At 27.6% G+C, this 21,243-nt stretch overlaps 1 protein-coding gene across 1 annotated transcript in view; it reads right to left on the bottom strand.

Annotated features, from left to right (window-relative positions):
* Positions 1–7,126: 7,126 nt before the first annotated feature.
* The window catches only part of LOC100200334 (protein MEMO1), a 24,952-nt gene continuing 10,835 nt past the window's right edge, over positions 7,127–21,243 (bottom strand). The window contains exons 2-7 of the mRNA XM_065804934.1: positions 15,117–15,198; positions 14,459–14,527; positions 12,558–12,782; positions 12,192–12,411; positions 7,974–8,078; positions 7,127–7,284 (exon numbers count right to left, since the gene is read on the bottom strand). Of these exons, the coding sequence (XP_065661006.1) occupies positions 7,159–7,284; positions 7,974–8,078; positions 12,192–12,411; positions 12,558–12,782; positions 14,459–14,527; positions 15,117–15,198 (827 nt within the window). The 3' untranslated portion in view covers positions 7,127–7,158. The remainder of the gene's footprint in view (positions 7,285–7,973; positions 8,079–12,191; positions 12,412–12,557; positions 12,783–14,458; positions 14,528–15,116; positions 15,199–21,243) is intronic.

Below are 21,243 nucleotides of genomic sequence, written 5' to 3'. Positions count from 1 at the left end.
GTTGTATACGTATAAATTTATTATATTAAAGTATATATTAAGGTATATTCATATAATCATATAAAATATCAATTTTATTGAAATTTTAAATTAAATTTTCAAAATTTGTAATAAATTGTAACAAATATTAAAAATTTAAAAACTTGCAATTATTAATTGCATTTCATTGCTAATTATGTTAGCAATCGAAGAAATAGCTACCAACGCTTTTAAAGCGGCAGTAGATCTAAAGGATTTAAATGCTACTCTCATGAAAAGTTACGAGTTAAATGTCATTGTAGTCGATCTTAATAAGTATAAGTCTAGTACTGTAGACAATAAAAAGCTTGTTGAGGATTTTTTCGTAGCAACTGGATTGGAGGATGCTCTTGGTATCGCCGTGTTAACCGCCTTAAATCGAGCAAAAACAAAACAAAATTTTCAAACTCGAACATTATACAGGTTTCGTTATCTAATCTTTCATCTCGTACGCGAAGACAGAACGCCAGAGCAACAAACCGAGTTTAACACCACACGCACCCAACTCAAAAAAGCTTAACGACCAACTTGCCGCTGCTAACATTCTCGATAATCTGTTTCGGAATGTTATACATCGAAGAACAGGTCGAATCTGTTGCATCAATGTCATCGAATCAACATCCAATCAGTGCTACGTATTTTCATCCCCAGCCAGAGCTCTGTCAGACTACGCTAGCCGCACAGCCGCTCCTAACTCAGAAATCTCCACTGCCAACTAGACGTCCTAGACCAATAACTAAAGCAAAAATAAAACCGATACAACCCGACGCTTTTACAGTTTCACCTAGCCATCTATGTTACTGGGCAAACAACTCATATTCACTTAACAATAAAAAACGCCGAGAGCTCTTTGCTAGACTATCAGCTCTACATATATTCAGCCGGCCACACGTTATATTTTTTGCGGAAGCTTGGTTCACAGATTTATCAGACGTTATCGTACCCGGCTACCAACCACATCGCAAAGACAGAGACAATAGGGGTGGTGGAGTTGTAATTTACACATGAGACGATATCATAGTCAGCAAAGTTAGTTCTATTCAGCTCAACTCAACATCAATTGAGCAAATCTGGCGAAAAATAAAACTTGGTCAAGAATCATTTCTCCTCGGCTGCTTATATCGTCCACACGATGAAAATGATCAAGTTCTTACTCAGTGTATCACATCGATCACTACCGCTTAACAGACACTGTCTAATATAAACTGCTCTGCAATGCTACTATATGGCGATTTAAATTTTAGCCATACATCTTATGAGTCTATCGAAGTTAACGGCGGCATTGCAACTGTTGCAATCAGGTTTCAGAAGTGCCTTGATGAATGTCACTTAACTCAGCTTATCACATTCCCAACCTACCGTAGTAGTCGACACGTTGAGCCTACTTGCACACTCAATCTTATTATAACAAATGAGCCAGACCGTGTAATCTTCATTAAACAAGGCGATCCTCTTGGTGACACTCCAATGGGCCAAGCACACTGCTTCATTGAAGGTTAATTTGCTGTTGCATGCCTCAACAACTCACCTACTTTGCCGCTAAAACCTCGACTCATTTAGAGTCGAGCAAACTACGCAGCAATATCAGCACATATTGCAGCTGTTGAAGGGGAAACAGTATTTACTGGACTAAATGCAAACGATGATTTCCAGCTTCTAGCAAACGTGTACAATAAAGCCACTAACCTACACATTCCGTCAACTACCACTCCCTTTACAGAAAAACAGGAGCTATGGGTAACACCAGAACTTATTGAGGTGGTCAAAGCTAAACGCACCTCTTGGGCCAAGTACATTAATGCAGGTCGAGATACGAACAAATTTCTCAAAATATCGCATCGCACTGCCTGCAAAAATGTTAAAAAAATGGTCAAAGCTGGTAGGCAAAAGTACAAACAGCTACTCGCCAAGGATTCCGAAAGCAACCCTAAACGTTCACATGCATATGTAATAAACAAGCAGAACGTCAGTAACAACATTACATCGCTTGAAACAGTCAATAACAACATCACAACCGATACCGACGATATATGCGCATTGTTAAGTAACTATTTTCAATCAGTCTTTGTTTTAGAGCCTGAAGGTTCAATGCCAGGCTTTGAAAGTTGTACTGAAGCAGCTTGTGTCATCGATCCAGCAAGTTTCTCTATCGATATAGTACAAAAATGCCTAAACAACCTTGATCAAAGAAAATCAACCGGCTACGATGGCTTACATTTACGGGTCCTTAGTAAATGTTCAGCTACCTTTGCCAAGCCTCTTCGCTTAACTATAAGTGTTCTTTTGCAACTGGTGTAGTTCCTGACTTGTGTAAAAAATTGAATGTAACATCTATTTTTAAGTAGGAGAGTAGGCTAAAAGCATCCAACTACCGGCCAGTCTTGCTCACTTCCATACCTTGCAAAATTATGGAAAGTATTTTACAAAAAAAAATAATGGAACACTGCGTTGCTAATGGTCTAATTTTCTCCAAACCAGTCAAAAGAGATCTTGGTGTGATGGTCTCGAATGACCTTAATGTCAGACCGCAAATAGAGTCAATCGCAGTTTTTATTTATGGCGCACTCTGTATCTCACTTACATTCGCCCCTATCTTGAGTTTGCTGTACAAGCCTGGTCACTGCATTTAAAATCAGACATCACCATTCTCAAGCAAGTCCAACATCGAACAACAAAAACAATATCGACTATTAAACACCTGTCCTATGAAGATCGACTCCAACGGCTTGGTTTAACAACTCTTGAAGAACGCCGCAAAAGAGCAGATCTTATCGAGCAATTCAAAATCACTCGTAAACTCGTTTGGGCAGAATGAAAATGCTGAGAATTTAACTACCGAAAAAAAAAGAGATAGGCAAATAAATTGACACTTTCCTGTAGTTTCCAATGGTGTAGCAAGGGTTTATGGCGCTCGGGGCCGAACCTGATTTTTGCCGGCCTCCATAAAAAGAAAAACAATTACATTTATCAAAAAGCTTATTTAGATATAGGGTTATTTATAACTTGATTTTTAATCTCAAAATATCGACTTTGTTGCAATATTTTAAAGGTTTATTTTTCTTTCTTTTGTGTTAGCAAAACCATCAATGAGTTTTTAAAGTCAATTTCATTACACACTTTCTGTTTAATACATTGTACAGGAAGCTTTCCTAAACAAAAAGTTCTTATTATAGATCCAAGGTAGCTTTTTATTAATTTTAATATTGAAAAACTTTTCTGAAAACTATCCACACCTACATCAGTTTAAGAGAAACTCTTAACTTTAACAGGAATTGCAATTTCAAGACTTTATTTTGTAATGAACTGCAAAAGTTCAAGTGAATAACGATTTTTTTTTTCTTGTTTTGTCTTGTGATGCGAAAACAGATATACAACTTTTAAATCTTTTTACTTTAACGAGAAACTCTTTTACTAATGTCATCATGGTCATAATCTGGAAAATGAGATTTGTATATGCAATTCAATAGATTTAATGGAGTAAGAATGGCATACTTTTCAGCTAGTAAGTTAGTATAATATATATTTCGCTGTTCATGTAAAAATAAATAACAAATTTACAATAAAACTTTTACGTTGCACAAATAATATATATAATAACAGACAAGGGCTCAAAGAAGATACGGATGACAGGTGTCATCACAATCTTTTTATAGAACATGAAATTCTTCGACTTTGAGCAGCAGTAGCGCAGCGATTAGTGCGCTTGCCTTAGAAACTAGAGATCTGTGGTTCAACGCCACGTCTGAGCAAGTTTTATAATATCGGTAAAAACGGAGGCGTTAACTTTCTTTCAAAAATTAAAATTTAATTTTTTAAGTTTAATTAAAAATTCTAAAATCACTAAACTCATTTTCATATGACATTTAATGTGATCACAAAGCTTTCAGTTTGGTATCACATTAAATGTGATATCAAATATCATAACTAATTGATCTCTATTAAAAAATAATTTTAAAGCTTTCAGTTTAGTATCACATTATTGAATGGTCAACCTGAATTTTGGAGTTAGATCTCTATATAATTTATTTCCTAAAGAAATAACACCTACAATCCGAGAAGGCATAAAAACAAAAACAGCATCCCAGCACTTGATCTGGTACTGTTTTTTTCCTTTTCACAAATAAGTTACCTTACAGCATCTCTTCTTGCACTCCGTCGTGTATACATTATACACTTGAAACTTTGACCAATGAAAAAAGTCAAAATTTCCCAGCGATTATTCGAGGAAGAGAATGCCTTTTTTTAAAGCATTTTCCTGTAAGTTCTCGTAGTTATCTTCTATTCTTTTACTTTACTTATTTAAATTTTAATTTTTTGTTTCCGTTGGGGAAAACAAACATGCATAATTTGCGAAGTCGTTGCAGTTTTTTAAAACAAACTGTTGAGTACTGTTTATGGTAATTGGGTAGGGATGCAAAACAGATGTGTTTTAGAAATTTTGAAAACAAATTTACCTCCCATAAAAGCCGCTATGGGCGGTTCACATCTTGGCTCTCATCTACTCCCATCCATTGCTACACCACTGGTAATTTCTTATACTTTGTTTCAATGAGGTAAAAATACTTTTATCTTTAAAAAAATAATTTTAAATACAGATGTCATTCATACAAAAAGCTCTTTAGCGAACTAGACATGAAATGATCAGGCATTATTCTAAAAATTTTATGTACACTAAGTTTAACATATCCAATAAATATCAAAACTAAATATAAAGTCAATAAAGAAATGTTAAAGTCGTACATTACTGTTGCTGATTAAAGTATGATCAACACAGTTAGAGAAAGCAAAGCTTATGACATTTTTGTATGTACTGTATCTCTAGACGGGACACGGGAGAGAAGAAGACATGAAGCATTTAAAGGTGAACAGTATGTTGTACCAATAATAAAGTATTATCAAGAACTTTAATTGGCAAAGGCATTTTAACTAATAACATGCTTGTTTGTTATTACTAATAAAAAAAGAATGCTGTGAAATGATGTTTGTCGCGAGAATATATGAAAAATTTTAGTAGAAGGAGAATAAATTTACATTTTGTAGCATGAAAAAATCCATTGCTACAGTTTTGCTTCATTCTATTGGATCAATCTAATTTGTTAAACCGATTTAAAAAACAAAGATGGTTTAAAAACAAAGATATGTAATCTTTATTTCAACTCAGCTGTTTTTTTTGTTTTTTTTCATTGTAAATTAAATTGTATTATTTTTATATAGTTTACTGTCGTCAATGAAAAGATTATTTAAAAATAAGTTGCGTTAAATGATAACATATTAGATCATACTTGAAGGGCTAAGCGGACAAAGGTCTAATCCGTCAATTAAAAAATCCGTTTTTTTATTTGCTACAAAATGTATGTAGATTATAAAAATAGATTTAAACTGATGATAAATCAACTCATCAACTTAAATGCGTCTACTCCAATTCGTTACATAATAAATACCGCTAGCAAAATTGTTTACTTTCAGTCTTATATTTTAAATTTGTAAATGCAACTCATTAATCAGCTCATAAATCGTTTAGAACTATTTGCTAGTTAACATCTTTCTCTACTTAACCCATCAATAGTGAACATTTTAACACAGCCATTGTATATATAGTTTTTTACGGTTAGGTATTTGTACTATACAATAAATAAAAGAACTTATAAGTAAATTTTTAGTTGCAAACCTGCGTAAAGCATAACCCACCAAAACATTTTACAAGCACTAGTGTTTGTCAACTTCCAACTTTTATGAAAAAGTATACGCATTAATAGCGGTGAAATATTTAAATATATCTGCGGTTGTGTTAACGAAAAGTTGTTTTTTCGTTTTTTAATAACCTTTTTGTGTTGCTAAAAACTTTAGATAAAAATCAAAACGTAAAAAATCTTGTCATTCTTTTGTTTCAACATCGACTACATTGAGATAGAAATAAACAAAAGTACATGCATTGATTGACATTTAAGGAGAGAAATACATCGGCAGATGGAGTTAAGGCTATGGCAAGCTAAAGATTAAACAAGAGAAGTACACAACATACAGATCGATATTAACAATCATCAAAAAATACAGTCGATCATTTTCTCAGTACGTGAAAATTTGATACAAATATGAAAATGCAAAAGTTAAAAAAAAAAAATTCTCCTTTTCGGCGATTTTAGAAAGTAATTTGACTTTAGTCTACACAAGATTTACACTTAATTTGACTCTAGTCTACACAAGACTTACACTTAATTTGACTCTAGTCTACACAAGATTTACACTTAATTTGACTCTAGTCTACACAAGATTTAAAAAAGCCGAACATAGTCAATCAAACATTATAAACAAAAAAGAAAAAAATGCAAAAACTGTAACCTAATTCTTTTTTTTTTTATTGGATTAAATATTTATTAATTTGATTATGCATTTCAAAGGTTAAATCTATTAAAAAATATAACTCGAAATTTGTTACTGAGAATTTATTTAATTACAAATATTTAAAAAGTTAAAGTAGAAAAAAAAAAGATTGGATTAATTTTTTTCCTTCTTCAAAAAAGATTCTAAATTTTCTACATATGTTTCTTTGGCGCACGCAAAGAATTGAATCTGTCATTTCGAAAAGGACACAAGTCTATTTATTAGAACTTTTCAAAATCAACAAAAACATGATTTTTATTAAAATGCCAACGCTGCTAAAGAAATTAAACATAGGAGTAGATAAATAAAGAATGTATATAATTTATGTAACTTTTATTTTTTATAGAAAAAACTTAAATCATACAGAAATTCTTAATTTAAATTTATAAACTAACTGTTAAAAGTTTTGGACTTGTGTCTTTTTTGAAATGACAGGTTCAATTGTAGAACCTGCGAATATTGTTGTGTCAGCAAAAGCCTTTATTATATTTAGATTCTACCCCAGTCAAAAAGTTCAATTGAACTTTATAGGATTTCCAGACAACATCAAAAAAAGACACTCATTTAATTAAAAAAAATGGGTTTAAGAATGTTTTAAAAGTTATTAATTTTTCATAATTTTTTTTCTCCCCAAAAACCTGAAGGGCTAATAGGATTATGGTAGCGTCCCAAAGTTTAAAGCCAAAGTTTGACTTGTACCTGTTATTGTAAATCCTAACAACAAAACTATGATAGGTATGTAGTTTAATATTTTAAAAATTAAAGTTGAGTTAAAGTTCCGGCAGCGTAACTAACAGACGAATCTTCAAAACGTCGACATTTGCTGCTTTGGGAATAATAATGAAATTTAAAAGAAGCATCAGCCGATCGCACTTCATTCACAGCCTGAAAAATGGAATTACTTAAAAACCATGTTTAGTTATTTCATTTAAAACAATTTAGTTTATAAACAACTGATCTGCTTCCAATAAAATACCAATATATATATATATATATATACATATATATATATATATATATATATATATATATATATATATATATATATATATATATATATATATATATATATATATATATATATATATATATATATATATATATATATATATATATATATATATATATATATATCTTTGGTCCCGACTAGAAAGGACATAAGTCAATTTGACCAACTTTTTGAGACAGCAGTACCAATGTTTGAAAATTCCTACGTGTAAGTTCATTATATCCTTACATATTTAAGGTATTTTTATATTATATTCCTAATAAATTCTTGACACTATGAATATTTAAAAATACTATGAATATAAAAGTTTTTTTTGTGAAAAATTGACTTAAGCCCTTTCTACCCGGGACCAAAGATATATATATATATATATATATATATATATATATATATATATATATATATATATATATATATATATATATATATATATATATATATATATATATATTATAATTACAAAGATAAATATTTATAGAGGGAAAAAAACTCTGCACAGAATGCAAACTTTATCTTCAACTAAAATTGCCATACTAAAAAAGCTCACAGCCTGTGAAATACTTACATTTAGTAAAATTCCAATAGGATGTCTTCCACAGATAGTATTAGAAAACTTTTCAAGATATTTATAAAAAGAATTAGTGTCTAGCTGCTCTATGTACTTCATGCCCTAAAACAATTATGAAAGTTTATTGCTCGTAAATTAATTATGAAAATATATTGTTCATAATTTTATATGTACAATGATGACAAGAATGATAATGATGTTAAATGAATAATGCATTAACTAATGTTATTGTTGTTGTTGTAGTTGATGATGACAATGATGATGATAATGATGATAATGACAATGATGATGATGATAATGATGATGATAATGATGATAACGATGATGATGATGATGATAATCTGTAATATGAAATAAACTTTTGAGTTTGATTTGCTATCTATATCCTAAAACTAATTTTCGAAATATCTGGAATTCAATTTAATAAATTCTGGAACACCAATGGAAAGTCAGAAATTTAAGGATTGATATTGTTAGAGCTTCAAATCTCCATTCCTAAGCCAGGAGACACTTTGGGATTTTTGTCTCATATAAAAACGCATAAGTTTTTTATTTTAGACAACTTGATCACGACCGTTTGCAAGTTTTACTCTATTAGACGTTTAAATACTTTACAGAAAAAACTAAGTTTCAAAAACAAAGAAACCAAAACTAACAAAATAGGAAATTAAAATAAGTTTAAATAAAAAAAATTATTTAAATAATTTGCGTACTGCTTTTACTTTTGTTTTTTTAAGGTGGTTGCTATTAAACTAAGTATTTCAAAAGATTTTTTTTTGCAATATATTGTTACAAATTTATAATTAATACATATGTTAATACTTGTTACATAACATTTATCATTCGCAACCGGACTCAAAAACCAGTTATTTTAGTAGGAGAAAAAATTATATTAGAGTAAGAGCTAAAAACTATTAAATGGTATTGAAAAAATATTTAGAATAAAAGCACAAAATTCAAGCAAAGATTGATATTATTATATGATAAGATAATAATATAACTATATTATTATTATTATTATTATTATTAATTGTTTACCTATATTTCACTAATAACATAGTAGACCAAAAGGGAGGGGTGGGTAGAAATAAATGCACTGAGCCAAATAAAAAGCAACAGGTATCCAAAATTACAAAGCACTAAAAGATAGGGGTAAAAAACGTACAGGAACAGAAAGGTAATATGAAACAATTAAGGCTATGTGAAAAATGTGTAACAACAAGGCATAATTGAAGCATATAAACTAGGTATATATGTGTGTGAGCCTTACTTAGAAAATACACAGAGGTTTAAATAAAGAAATCTGAATGTGAAGAGATATGTATCAAAAAAAATTACAACAGAAAGATATTTTAAATACAAAAAAGAAAAGATAAATGGTTAGAAACCAGATATATGAATTTATTGTTTTCTTTTAAATACAGCTGGTATTTAAAAGAAAACAATAAATTATTGGATACTGATGGGATTCGAACCACAGAAATTTTGTGTATGAAGTAAATGTCCAAACAAGCTAAACATGTGCTTACTAATGAGCAAGTAAATATAATTATATAATTAAAAAAGTGATTTCAAAGTGAAGCCTATGAAGTAGATACATTTATATGCAATGCATATATATGCATCTATGTACCATAGGCATTACATTAAAACCACTTTTTTAATTATATAATTATATTTATTTGCTCATTAGTGTTTAATATACATGTTTAAATACACTCATGTTTGTTTGTTCATATATGCGTATGACGCAAACATGAACAAACCAACACAAGTCTATATAAACATATACTCATGCATTACATAGACTCTTTTATAGGGACAATATATAGTTGATACATTAAGGTTATACAAATATATTTTACAAACAGATAGCAATTTATATTTTTGCTTTTCTCATTAAAAAACCAAATAAAATATAAGAAAATCATTTTTTTTAATGTTGACTTGAAACTTTTTTTTTTTTTTGCTTTACTTTATTCAATTTTGTTGCTGAAAATAACAAACACCCTAATGAAGCAAAAATAAAAACAGTATACAAATTATTTAAACTATTAATTTTTTTTAAATTAAACTTTTTTTTAATTTTCTATTTTGTTAGTTTTGCTATCTAAGTTTTTGAAACTTAGTTTTTAAGCATTGAAACACCAAATATAATAAAACTTACAAATGGCTATGAACAAGTTGTCTGAAAATAAAAATTTATGCATGGACATACAAGACAAATAACTGCGTTTCCTGGGAAGGCATGCATTCCTGTATTTTAATTCAATTTTATTCATTTGAGATATATTGATTATATATAAGAAAATGAAAATATTGATCAGATGTGAAAAAAAGTTAAAGATTGGCAGATTCATAAGTCCAAAAAACTTTGAAATATCAAGCATCTAATATAAATAGAATTCTGAACAACTAAGTCCTACACAAAATTTTAGAGTTTAATACCTCTAGCTATAAACCTTAACTTTTGGTCATAATACTAAATAAATGAAATCATTGTAAAAGATAATATAAAAATAATTCATAATTATCATGATATTCATAATTACATGATAAATTACATGATAAATAAATGATGAACAATGAAAGTAATCAATGCAAATCAATGATGAACAATGAAAATAATCAATGCAACTTACATGATGTTCTTTAACTTTTTTGTAAACTCAATAATCAACTTAATTGTAAACCAAACAATCCTTAGATACCTTTAAACGAAAAAACAAACTTTCGCAATGTGATTTTCAAAATATAATTTCATTATTATTTTAGATATTTACTTAGCTTTTTAAAGTTCTTGAATTGAAAAAAAAAAACTTGAACTGCAGATAAAAATCAATAGTTGCCCTATCGGGCGACTTAATTGCATCAAGTGAATACTTTTATTTGCCCTTCACAGAATTCAATCATCTGGTACCATCACCTACCGGGCAACAACAAGTGTACACTCCTCTGTATATATATATATATATATATATATATATATATATATATATATATATATATATATATATATACTTATGCAGAAAACCACCAAAGAATGACTCCAAGAAGCAGGAAGGATAAGTTGAAAATTAAAAAGAGTCAAATGAAAAATTTAAGAGTTAGAAAGGAGTTAATTAAAGGCTGAAAGCTGCAGATAATATGAAACAGGAAAACACAATATTAATAATAAGAAAAAAATTTTCTCTTAAAAAAAACAATAAAATTAATCATTTTCTTATTGCTCCATCATTGTTATTTCCAAATGAAACCAGCTTTGTTGTTGTAATAATGACAGATTAATGGATTTTAACCGATTTTTTGAAGAGTGTGTTTAGAGGGGAATGGAAAAATTCCAAAATTTCAAAAAACCTGGTGTTTAAAAATAAGTGTTTTAGACTCCTTTTCAAAAAATATATATACATACTTTTTAGCATTAAATATCTGCACATTTAGTTTGGCACCAGTATTTCAATTTGCAAACCATCAGAATTTTCCTAAAATCTTATATATATATATGAGAAAAATGAAAAGAGAAATGAAAAAAAAAAAAAAGAAAATGAAAAAGAGAGGAAGAGAAATGAAAAAGATGATTATGTTAAGGAGGAATTGAGGAAAAAACTTCATTTTAAAAACAATTGTCTTTTAATACTTGATTTGTAAGAAATAGCAAAAAATTGGAAAGTTTGATCTTATTTTAAAAGATCTTGGTGTTGTCTTAAAATATAATAATAAAAAGATCTGGATTATCGATGTCTTTTTTAATTCTGCCTTTTTCAATTTTAATGTTGACATACTCGCACATTGATGTAAACATAGTCAAAATAATGCATTTTTTAGGAAAGGTAAAAAAATCTGATCAATGTACAAGAGACAGAGTTTTACACTTTGTTAATGATATTGTTAAAGATATTCCAAAAGTCTCTAGAACCTAGGTCTCTAGAACCTTTCTAAAATAAAACATGAGTTTTAGTAACCTGAAGATATTGAACTTAGTGTCAGACATTACTGTTTTCCATTGATCTCCTACCTAAAAAAGACATTTGTTTTCCACAGAGTTTGTTTTTTGTACCTTTATTCTTGTATAAAATATTTAAAAAAACTGATTTTGATTAAAAATAAAAAGTCTGTTTACCCCTAAAATCTTTCCCTAGAAGGAATATATATATACACATTATATACACATATATATACGATTCTGAGTAAATTTTGACTTTTATTTTAAATTACCATTTTGTCTAGATCTTCTATAGATTCATAAATTTCTCCTTTGGATTTATCATAAGGTGTGAAGCGAAAACGTTTTCCCCAATGACAAAAATCTGAAGAGATGACAAACAAGTTTTCAGGGTTCTTTAAATACTTGCTAAAAATAATGCCATACAACCGCTCTTGTTCATGACTTGTACTCCCAACTAAAATAGGTACCACTGTGAAATTATCTTTATTACTAAAAAAAAAAGTTTATTTATTAATAAAACAAACTCTATATACATTATTACCATTATATTTAAATTTACATTATTACCATTAGATTTAGATTTACATAATTACCATTTGATTTTTAAAAAGATCCTAATAAACTTAAACTTTCACCTTTCCATTACTTTAGCAATAAAAGGTAACTGCATTTCTATGCTATGTTCATTTTCATCAGTTTCTTTACTCATAATGTTGAATTTTCCAGTCTCCAGGAGTTCATTGTTTATTAAATTATCGATTTTTAAATTATACAAAGGAGTTTCATATGAAGTTGTTTGTGTAACCGCACAACCTGGTAAAGCTACATGATGAGATGGTCCCAAAATAAATATCCGTTTACTAAACATTATTTTAAAAAATGAAATGAATAATGCAACTTTAAAGGGATCCTAAAGTGCAGAGAAAAGTTAAGCTCATATTAAAGAAAATATTTTTTCTAAGAAAAACTAACTTTTTAATTTTAGTTGAAGCTTGCAGCCTCCATTTTGGTGTGATTTTTAAGTCTTTAAAATATATGCCGCAATCTACAAACTTTATAATTTATTTAAGCATGTCTAATTCTAAATAGTTTCAGTATTAAAAATGACAACACTTTAGGATTTTTCTTTTTAAAAAAATCAAAATATTTCTATTTTGAATCACTATCATTTATTTTTGTTTTATTTATTTTTAAAACAAGGGTTTCTCATCAATCGTAAAACTTCCTATAAATATACTTTCCTATATATATGTATCCTATATATACTATATATACGTATACTTTCCTATAAATTTTAACGAATACAAAACATAAGAATTTTTATTATTGAGAGCAAGAACCAAATAAAATTAAGATTTTTATGGTGCATGCTTAAATTTAATAAATATATAAAAAAGATATTTATCACCTAATTATATATTCTGAATCACAGACAGCTTTTTATTAATTAAAGCAATAATTTATGTTTTACAACAATAATTCAAAACAGATGGCAATTTAAATTGTCGATGCGTTGAAGCCTGCGTTAAAAAACATATATTTCGCATCTCTTAACTTATATGTTATATTTGGCAAGTATTTTACATTAAAACCTGCCTCTTAACATAAATCAAAAAACTACCCAAATTGACTTCAGCAATAATTATTCAATTTTAAAAATAAAATGATTATTAAATGTTTTACAAAATAAATTCCATTAGATATATTCTTGCTTGATTAAATATAAATTTCATGAATAATAGTAGCTAATAAAAAATTTAGTAAATAAATACTGTCTGGTAAAATAATGATACAGTATAATTATTTTACCAGAATCTTAATAAGGATAATAATCATTTAATAAAATTAAATGTAACACAAATTAGTTTATAGCAATTGACAAGCTAAAAATAAAATATCAGAAATATTTTATTAATATTTTTAATGCGAGTTTGGTGAAAATTTGTAAATAAAATAAACAACAAATTCTTTAGTAACTTGTGATAGAAAAAAAAGATTCTATATAATATAATAATAACTAAACAAGTTCTTCATATTTATACAATTTCTATATATAATAATAACTAAACAAATTCTTTAGTAAAAAAAAAAAATTCTTATCAAAATTCTACAATGACGCCATGTCCAAAAACTCTCTGGTATTAAACGCATTTGAATAAATGATTAAGTCTGAAGAATGTGGCATATATATTACAAAGAATTGAAAATTACACTAAAGGCAGCAAGCTTCGACTAAAATTAAAAAGTTAGTTTTTTTTGGTAGACTTAAAAATCACACTAAAATGTAGGCAGTAAGCTTTGACTAAAACTACAAAGTTGGTTTTCTTGGTATACATTTATTAATTTGTTTTAATAAAAAAAATTCAGCCCAAGTATTTTTTTAAAACATTTTCTTTAATATGAACACAACTTGTGTTGTCACTTTGGGATCCCTTTAAGTGCAAAAAAAAGTTAAAATTTTTTTTTCTATGCGAAAAAGTGAATCTTTATTAAATATACTAAAGTCTTTAAAAAAACAACTAATTAAAAAACATACATGGTCATAGGATTTATTTGTTTGTATGCATAAGCAGCACATGCTCCACAATAAGTATATCCAGCATGCCTTGAAATAAAAAAAAATTTAAGCAATTATTGGTAGGTTAACAACAACCAACTGTAGATGATCATAACATTAAATAAAGGATTAATGAATATATAAAGATATATAAGGATATAAAGGCTCTATGTATTAAATAAACTTTTAGTGAATTAAATTTTAACTTTAATGATTACACATTTAGAGTACAAACAGGGGGTTAATGTCAAATCAACACACTATGGTAATAAGAAAAGCATATACCAGTCATGATTTTAACTTTCTTAGAAAATTACAGATTTTTTTTCATCTGTTTCAATCTGAATCTGGATCCTATTCTATCCAGAATTAGGATCCAGATTCCTAATTGTAACTTATTCTTGGTTCAGATTCTAAATATTTTGCTGAGCCCACTATGACCTAATTGTAACTTAACAGTAACTTGATATGACTCATTTTGACTAGTTAAATGAAATGATCATTTTGATGACAGCCATCAATTATTTTTTAAACATAAAATGTTTCCGTCTTTTTTATTGTGTTTTTATTTTAAATTAACCTCAACAATCAAATCAAATAATCTTGTTAAAAATTAAGAGAATCAATATAAACTTACGGTGATATCAAGGCTCTAGCAGGTGTAGATTTCACATTTACTTCAGATAACCATTGTTCAAGCTGCTTGTTTAATTGTTCACCTAGTATAACAAAAATTTTTTATAAACAATTAAAAAAAAACTTAGTAAAAATTTGAATTATAATTAAATAATTCAACTTTTTTGTAAATAAGTTCATGGTCAACACTGAACCTCATTACTAAATTTATGGTCAAACATGGATGTCATTCAAAATAAAATTCTTTTTAAATCTTTTAATTAATTTAATTTTATTTATTTAAATTCTTTTTTTAATTTAAGAGGATACATTATTGGTTTTATAGAAAGTATTTGATTCTGTTAGCAGGAAATAGCTGTATTAAATGGCTTTACCAGGAATATGAAGCAAAACCTAGTTAATTATTCAAGTATATTTAACTTTTTATATTATTATATTAGTAGTAGGAATTAGATAAAAGTGATTTTTTTTAGTATAAAATTTAATACCATACATAGTATTTAAGCGACCACAAACTCCCAACACATGTTTGTGATAAAGGAATTTTTTTATTTTTAAAAGTCTCAGTTTTTTGATCATATCTTTAAAATAAAACTTATTAAAAGATACTTATTGTTTTACTAAGGGAAAATTTATAAATTCTAGAAATTCTTGAGAAATTTTATAAATTAATATTGCTATAACTTGATACAAATTGTTTTTGTTTTTTAATGTTATCAATCAGGGATGCAGAGTCTGAAGTCCAAGTCCGGAGTCCCTATTTTAGCCTGGAGACAGAAGTTTCAGGAGTCCATAAAAATTTTGGGACTCCGGAACACCTTTTTTTTTTTAGTTATTAATGTGCATCAAAAAGACATGGTCTTGCCACAAAGCACTGCAAAAAAGCTTTCCAGTTAAATGCTTTTTTCAGCAAAAGAATTTTCCAGTTAAATGCTTTTTTGCAGTACTTTTTCTACTTCCTTAACAGTTTTGTTTGTTTGGCCAGATTGAGTACCAGTTCAGAATTTCCTACAATACAGATATTTTTTAAACCACTTTTTAAAATTGTGGATGGACAAATGCCAATATACGAAACATCACACCACAAATGCTTACTAAGATAATAAATAAAGATTTTAAAAAGTGTAACAAAACTATTTTTTATAGTGACATAGCTACATTGTTTTTTAACTTGTGAGAACCTAAACTATGTGACGTGCCAAAAGTAATGCGCACAATTCAACATTTGCTGAATTTAAAATTTATAAAGTTTAACCAACACACAAGTCATGGAATATATTATGGCTAATTATTTCTTAAAAAAAATTATCCTTTAAAAAAAGTGTTATGGTTTAGATATGCAAAACTATTAATTTAACTAACAAATTAGTTACATGCATTAAAAAAAATGTGTCAATTAACAGGACAAAAGTCATGAATTCAAAATAAAACAAGTTAATAAAAATCAAATTTGTCTGTAATTTTGTGTTATAAAAGGAAACTAACGAGCTAGACATTCGGTACAAAACGCACTAACTAGGACACAAAGAAGACAAAAAAAGGTTATAAAAATACCTCAACAAATAAGTAAAAATTCTTTTGCGCAACAATACCTTTCTGGAATGGACTTTTAATTTTAATGCATTTTCCTAAATTTTTTTGATTTAATTCGACTTATTAGAAATAATAACAGGAAACATATTACAAAATTTTGCTTAACAACATGATCAGTTTATAACTAGTCACAGCCCTCGGAATTAGGTTTGGCATTTGGCAATGCTGGCCTAACTGCCGACCTAAAAGTGTTTGAGGTTGGCAAAATATCGCCGACCTCATTTCTAATTTTATGATAACCCCTTTGTGTCAAACTTTGCCGACTTCTAACAGTTTAAGGTCGGCAATTCATTGCCGATCTAATTCTGAGGGTTGTAATCATGATAACAATTTTTCTATGTTTCAAGGTTGTTATACAAATAATTAATTTTGTGAAGCGTATATAACAGAAAGTAAAAAACTTACACAATAAATTGCAACATTGCAACATTTTTTCTTTATACTCATATTTGCTTGCAATTATTTTTTTTTTAAACCTGTTGAACATTTATAACATGTTCAACAGGTTTAAAAATGCATTGAAAAGGCCTACAATAAAAAATCTCATTAGTCATGCAAGAGAAGTTGTCAAAACTGCAAGAAATTTTAAATGGATTGACTTCTTTAGAAACCAAGCTCCATATATAGTGCCAATATTAGATCAGGCTACCTATTGGTCTAACCAGCTCAATATAATTGAGAGGCTAATCAAGGTAAGTTATAACTTATAAGTTTCAATTAAAGTTTATAAAACTAAAACTATGTTTATTCTTATTTTTTTTAAAACCGGTATAATATAAATCCAATTATACTAATGATAATTACATTTTCATTACTTTTAAACTTTTATTTATGTAAATATTAATCCTTTTCATTTAATTAGTTGATAAGTTTAAATTTTTTTATAATGTTATGATTATATGGTTTTAATAATTTAAGAAAAAAAAAAAATCTGCGTGTGAAATATACAGATTCTCATAAATAAAATTTTTATTTGGAATTCTATTATTCTCATTAATTTTCATCATCTCACTATCCAGGGAAAGCGGGACAAATTAACCTTTCGGTAAGCAGCCATGGCACAGTGGTAGCACACTCGGCTCAGAAACAAGGATTTGTGGTTCAAACCCACCTCTGAGAAAGTTTTGTGACATTGGTTTGGAAGGAGGCATGATCTTCCTTTTAAATGCTCTTCTGTTGTGATAAGACCATAAGGACTTCTTGGGACACCTAAAAAGTATATATATATATATATCAAGCCTTCCTAGGAAACGTGTGCGGTCGCACGCCTTGTTTGTCCATGTTTAAAGTAATTTTTTTAGATTAACTGACCACGGCAATTCGCAACTTATAAAATGTTTCAATAATTCACAGCAAAAAGCTAAACTTATTTACTAAGAAGAAAAAAAAACAATTCCTAAATAAGGAAACAAAATTGTAATGAAATATCAAGTTTAATTAAATAAACTAGAAAATTTATTAATTAAAAAAAGTAAATTAAAAAAAAAATTTTTTTATAAAACTTTTATACAACTTTTTTATTCCTTTTTTTAGAATCATTGTTGAAAAAAAACCTTTTATAACGATTTAACAACAATTGAAAGTTTTGATATGCAATTTATTCACTATTTTTATCAGTCCATATAATTAAGAAACTAATTTGCTATGTATGCTAGAACTATAAAAAATTTTGTTAATTTTTTTTCTTACGTTTATTCGTTTTATTACGTTTATTCGTTTTATTACGTTTATTCATTTTTATGTCTATTCGCTTTTAAAAAAGTTTTTGCCATATTTGTCGCTTTTTCTCAATACTTATATAATAGGAAAATAAGAAAATAAATGGTTATTTATTTGTAAAAAACATTATTTGATTAATAAATTTTGTTAATAACAGAATAAGTTAAATAAAAATATAACTTCTTTAATAAACCATTTACCACATTTGATGCATGTATGAAACTGTTTCTTTTATATTAACTAGCCCACAAAATTTTGCAGCATCGTTTCATTTTTTTACATAAAAAACTTTTTAAAAAAAAAATACAATTTTTCACAAATAAATAGCAATTAGTTTTCTCCCTTTCCTGTCCATTGATAAAAACAGTAATGCTTAGCAAAGACACTTGAAAAACTGTCCATGTTTCTAGCGCAATTTATAAAGTATTTCCTTTATATACTGACTGAAAAAAGTTGCAAAAAAATTGTATATCAAAAAATATTTTTATTTTTGTTATATTGTTTTTTATTTTGTTTTATTGTTTTATATTCTTATCTACTTTTTTGCTCGATTCATATCAATTTTGGTAGCGTAAAATAAAAAATGCTCTAAAAATAAACAGTAAATATTTAGGTAAAAAACAAACAGTAAATATTTAGGTATATTATTTTTTTGACAACAATTTTCTTTTTTTTATTAATAATTTTTTTTTTAGCTTATTTTATTTAGATTTTCTATTTTGTATAGTCCTCGGTTCTTTTCTTCGAGTATTGCTGGTTTATTCTCTAGTTTCTTATAGCTTTACTTTGCCGCAATTCTTAAAATGCTTACTATATAAAAACGTGTTCAGGTTGTCTAAAAAATTTACTTTAAGCGTGGGCGTACAAGGCGTGGGACCACACACGCTTCCCGAGAAGGCTTGGTATATAAATATACATACATACATATATATATATATATATATATATATATATCAGGGCTCGAATTAACGTAAAAAAATCTAATCGCGTTTTTGTTGTTGCTCATAACCCCTCCTCCACTCCCATCGGAGGGGAGGAGGCATTATTTATTTTAACTTATTTATAATAACATATATAATAAGTCTCATTTTTGCATGAGAGGTCATAACATTTACGTTCAGCGGTTGTAAAGTAGCTTTAGTTATAATTTACATTATTACTATTATTATATTGCATTAAATCTAACGGCTGTATTTTTCTAAAATCAATGAACTTGATATAATCTTTTAATTATTTCATTTTCTATTTTATTTTTATATTTTAAACTGTTTAAAACAACTAGAATATTTGATTTTCTATAAATTTTTAATAGTAAAAAAAATTATTTAAAACTCTAACAAAACAATCTATAAATTTGAAACAGTTATAAAAAACTATTAAAAATGACAAAAACATTATCGTGATAAAATGTTAAAACTTAACATTTTCACGAAAACCCGCACAATTACAAACAAGAATGATAATTAAATTCTTATTAAGTAAGTTTTCTTATCTAAGTAACTATATCAAATTCCCATGATATTTCTATCTATTGCTTTTTCATTCAATGTATTTTTTAATAAAAGTTAGCGTTCACTTTTTTCATTCAATAAAATTAAGCGAAAAAAAAAATGTGTCTAAATAGTAGAATCTTTTACGATCTAATACTTTTTTTGATTGCTAATAGAAAAAGTATTAGATCGTAATCGTAAATATTTTGACCATTTTGTAATCATTTCACTAGTTTAATGCTTAGAATTTTTTGGGATTTTAACTAACAAAAAATTATTTTTACTAAGCAAAAAATCATACGCCATTACAAGTTATTATTTAATATTTTAATTTTAAGGGGTTACAATGCGCTAAAATAAAATTAAAAGTTGTCACAATTTTTTTCTTTGCTTTCACTTTCTTCCAAATCCAATATTGTAACTGTCGCTAGATCAATGTCTGTTTTTCCTGACTTTCTTTTTCTTTTTTCCGGATAACGATGAAAATTTGTCAATCTCAGGACCTTCTTCACTTATCCGAAGTAGAGATTCTAAGAGATCTTGTCTAAGACAACTTCTTCAGTCATTTTTTATGTGATTCATACATGAAAACATTCATTCTACTTTCGCATTTGTAAAAGGACAAATTAAAAATAGTTCAAAAATATCAAGAATATTTCAGCATTCTTTGACCAAATTTGATTTGGAAAAAACAATTTTCCAAATTTTCAAATAATACTTATTTTGATTGTTACTTATGATGGGAAACATGTATGCTTTTAAAATGATCCACTCATGAAGTATATTATTCAAATTACATCCTACACCAATTAAAAATTCAGAAAAATGTTCAACAACTTCAATGATAGCTTTATCGCCAAAAGTTCCATCATTCACATTTAACACCCAGTTATAAATGTCAAGTAAAGCTACCAAATGTATAAACAATGGTGCTTTTTGGAGAGATTGAAAACGGCCTTCCATACATATGGTAATATTTGCAATAATTAGCTTGTACTGGTCAAGAATATGGCTATTAACTTCGGTATATTGAGAAAGTGCAATATTTTGATAACATTGCTTTGAATCAATTGTCTCAATATCTTTAGATAGTTTTTTATAATGGGTAATAACACATGTATCATCAAGCAAATTTTCTAGAAGAATTTTCAGTTTGGCCATTGTCCATGTAAATTCTTGAACTCTTCCTACAGCTTTTACTGGATCATGAATATTGTTCTGAAAACTTAAACTCAGATGCCGAAGGGGAGATAAAACATCAAGATATATTGATAAATGAATAGGCACAGACACATTTTTCCATCGCTTTAAAAAACCCTTTAACTC

Source organism: Hydra vulgaris, chromosome 09 (genome assembly GCF_038396675.1).
Source record: "Hydra vulgaris chromosome 09, alternate assembly HydraT2T_AEP".
Classification (NCBI taxonomy): Eukaryota; Metazoa; Cnidaria; class Hydrozoa; order Anthoathecata; family Hydridae; genus Hydra; species Hydra vulgaris.
The sequence above is the reverse complement of the archived record's forward strand: the minus strand, read 5'-3'. Positions and strand labels throughout refer to the sequence as shown.